General features: G+C 31.5%; 1 protein-coding gene across 1 annotated transcript; it reads right to left on the bottom strand.

Annotated features, from left to right (window-relative positions):
* Window positions 1-801: 801 nt before the first annotated feature.
* Window positions 802-2,270, bottom strand: LOC111084207. The gene is made up of 3 exons (XM_022380979.1): window positions 2,245-2,270; window positions 1,252-1,366; window positions 802-990 (listed from the first exon to the last, which is right to left on the bottom strand). Exons 1-3 carry the CDS (start codon window positions 2,268-2,270, stop codon window positions 802-804), a joined length of 330 nt encoding a protein of 109 aa, XP_022236687.1.
* Window positions 2,271-2,635: the final 365 nt, after the last annotated feature.

Here is a 2,635-nt window from a genome sequence, read left to right as displayed (position 1 = left end):
AATGTTCTATATATACTGTGACAGGATTTTACTTAATGACTAACAATGTTCTATATATACTGTGACAGGATTTTACTTAATGACTAACAATGTTCTATATATACTGTGACAGGATTTTACTTAATGACTACAATGTTCTATATATACTGTGATGGGATTTTACTTAATGACTAACAATGTTCTATATATATACTGTGATGGGATTTTACTTAATGACTAACAATGTTCTATATATACTGTGACTTCATTGGATGTCAACATTGTTAGGTATTTTAACGAGTAGAGAGTAAGACAATGTTGACATCCAATAAAGTCACAGTATATATAGAACATTGTTAGTCATTAAGTAAAATCCTGTCACAGTATACATAGAACATTGTTAGTCATTAAGTAAAATCCTGTCACAGTGTATATAGAACATTGTTCGTCATTAAGTAAAATCCTGTCACAGTATATATAGAACATTGTTAGTCATTAAGTAAAATCCTGTCACAGTATACATAGAACATTGTTAGTCATTAAGTAAAATCCTGTCACAGTATACATAGAACATTGTTAGTCATTAAGTAAAATCCTGTCAGAGTATACATAGAACATTGTTAGTCATTAAGTAAAATCCTGTCACAGTATACATAGAACATTGTTAGTCATTCTTTCATTACGTTCAATTTAAAACAATAAAAATAGTGTAAAGTTACAAATATCTTGCTCATAACTTTGTACCCTAAAAATTTATTTATTGCAATAGGTCTATCATATCGTCAAGGTCTTTAAGTGCCTATATTTTCTTTTTACATATGGTTACAATTCACCTTCATCACTCTTCATCCTTTTCAAGAAGTCTTGGAACAGTTTGTTACAGTAGGTAATCTCCTCCTGTAACTGCTTCAGGTCTGGATCGTTTGAATCTCCTTCGTCAACAAGTTTTTGTCCATCTTCGTTCAGTGCTTTTTGGATTGAATCTCTCTGGGCTGGTTCCATGTTAGAAAACTTAAAAAAAAACAATTTTAAGGAAATGTCACAATCGTTAAATCTATCATATATAAATATATCTGTCTACTCAAAAGTAGAATCTCTTTAGCAACAAAAGTAAATCTAAGATCTTTTGGGTGGCTAAAGTAGAACCAACGTTGCTTTAGTGAGTAGGTTAAACAAGGACATGTTTAGTGACAAAACTTAACGTTGATGATCTAATCAAATACTTTGTTAAAAATGGCAACTACAATAAAATGCAAATTTTAAATAACTTACCATGGAAAAATCCCATGATCTAATGACCCTTACAGTGGAGAAAATCATGTTTTGTCTCAGCTTATGATATTTGTTAGACCACAGAATCCAGACATTGTCATATTTCTTGTTCAAGCTAATAATAAGAATATATCAAAACCATGTGAATGTGTTCCAACTCTGTAAGTTAAAAAAAAATCCCTCTTCCTAAACAATAATAGAATATTTATGCTAGATTATATCTTTAAAACAACCAACATTGCTAATATCCTCAGAATACAGTATACTTCTTATACTAGTGAGACAGGCTTAACCCGAGGAAAAACTATATTTCTGATCCATTCTTAAGACAGTTTTAATGTGGTGTAAACCTATTTCATGAGTTTACTATCTATTGGTATCTCCCATCTTTCAAAGATGACATTCAAAGATTACTCTCTACTCGTTAAAATACCTTAAATATTCTATATATACTGTGACAGGATTTTACTTAATGACTAACAATGTTCTATATATATACTGTGAGTTAGTCATTAAGTTATAGAACATTGTTAGTCATTAAGTAAAGTCCTGTCACAGTAAATATTCTATATATACTGTGACAGGATTTTACTTAATGACTAACAATGTTCTATATATATACTGTGACAGGACTTTACTTAATGACTAACAATGTTCTATATATACTGTAATGGGTTATGATTTAAATGAAGTTTCAAATACATTAAAATAATTCATTTATTTCTTTATTTCTTGCTAGTAATTTTTGTTTTAATCTCCTCACTCTACAGTTCTCAAAAATAAATAACCAATCACTTTGTGCTAAATATGTAGTTTAAACATATTGGGGGGGGGGGGTGTTCTCCACCACTTTTTTTTTCCATAGGATATGGTCATTATCATCAGGGTCTGGTCTTTAAAAAAAGCCCATTGTGAGATTTAGTTGTTGTTTTATTACCTTTGTCTTTTGTCCTGATCATAATAGGCCTGGTAGAAAACGAACCCCAGGCTCACCTGACCCTTAGTCTACCCCTGCTCATGGTATTCACATGACATTCAGAATAATTAAGTCAGACTACCCCCACCCACCCAACACATACATGGATTTGGATCCCAAATCTTGCACATAAGCTTAAAGCTTGCAAAATGTCATAGATAATCAGTTATGAATTTTAATAATTACTTTCAAGATGGTTGAAATGCTGATTTAAGTGAATTGAATCTTTTGTACCGATCTGATTCCAAAGTTTTGATTTCAGTTGACAAATCTACACATAACAAATTTTCTGATCTTGCAACTTCGCTACAAAATACACTGAACAACAGAGAGAAGATTCTTCAAGGTAACATCCAGGCGTTGGTTCCATGGGACCAGGACACTCTGGAAGGACGAGTTCTGGAACAC

The sequence above is a fragment of the Limulus polyphemus genome, unplaced genomic scaffold, assembly GCF_000517525.1.
Source record: "Limulus polyphemus unplaced genomic scaffold, Limulus_polyphemus-2.1.2 Scaffold14662, whole genome shotgun sequence".
Classification (NCBI taxonomy): Eukaryota; Metazoa; Arthropoda; class Merostomata; order Xiphosura; family Limulidae; genus Limulus; species Limulus polyphemus.
Note: the sequence above shows the minus strand (reverse complement) of the source record. Positions and strands in the feature narration are given on the sequence as shown.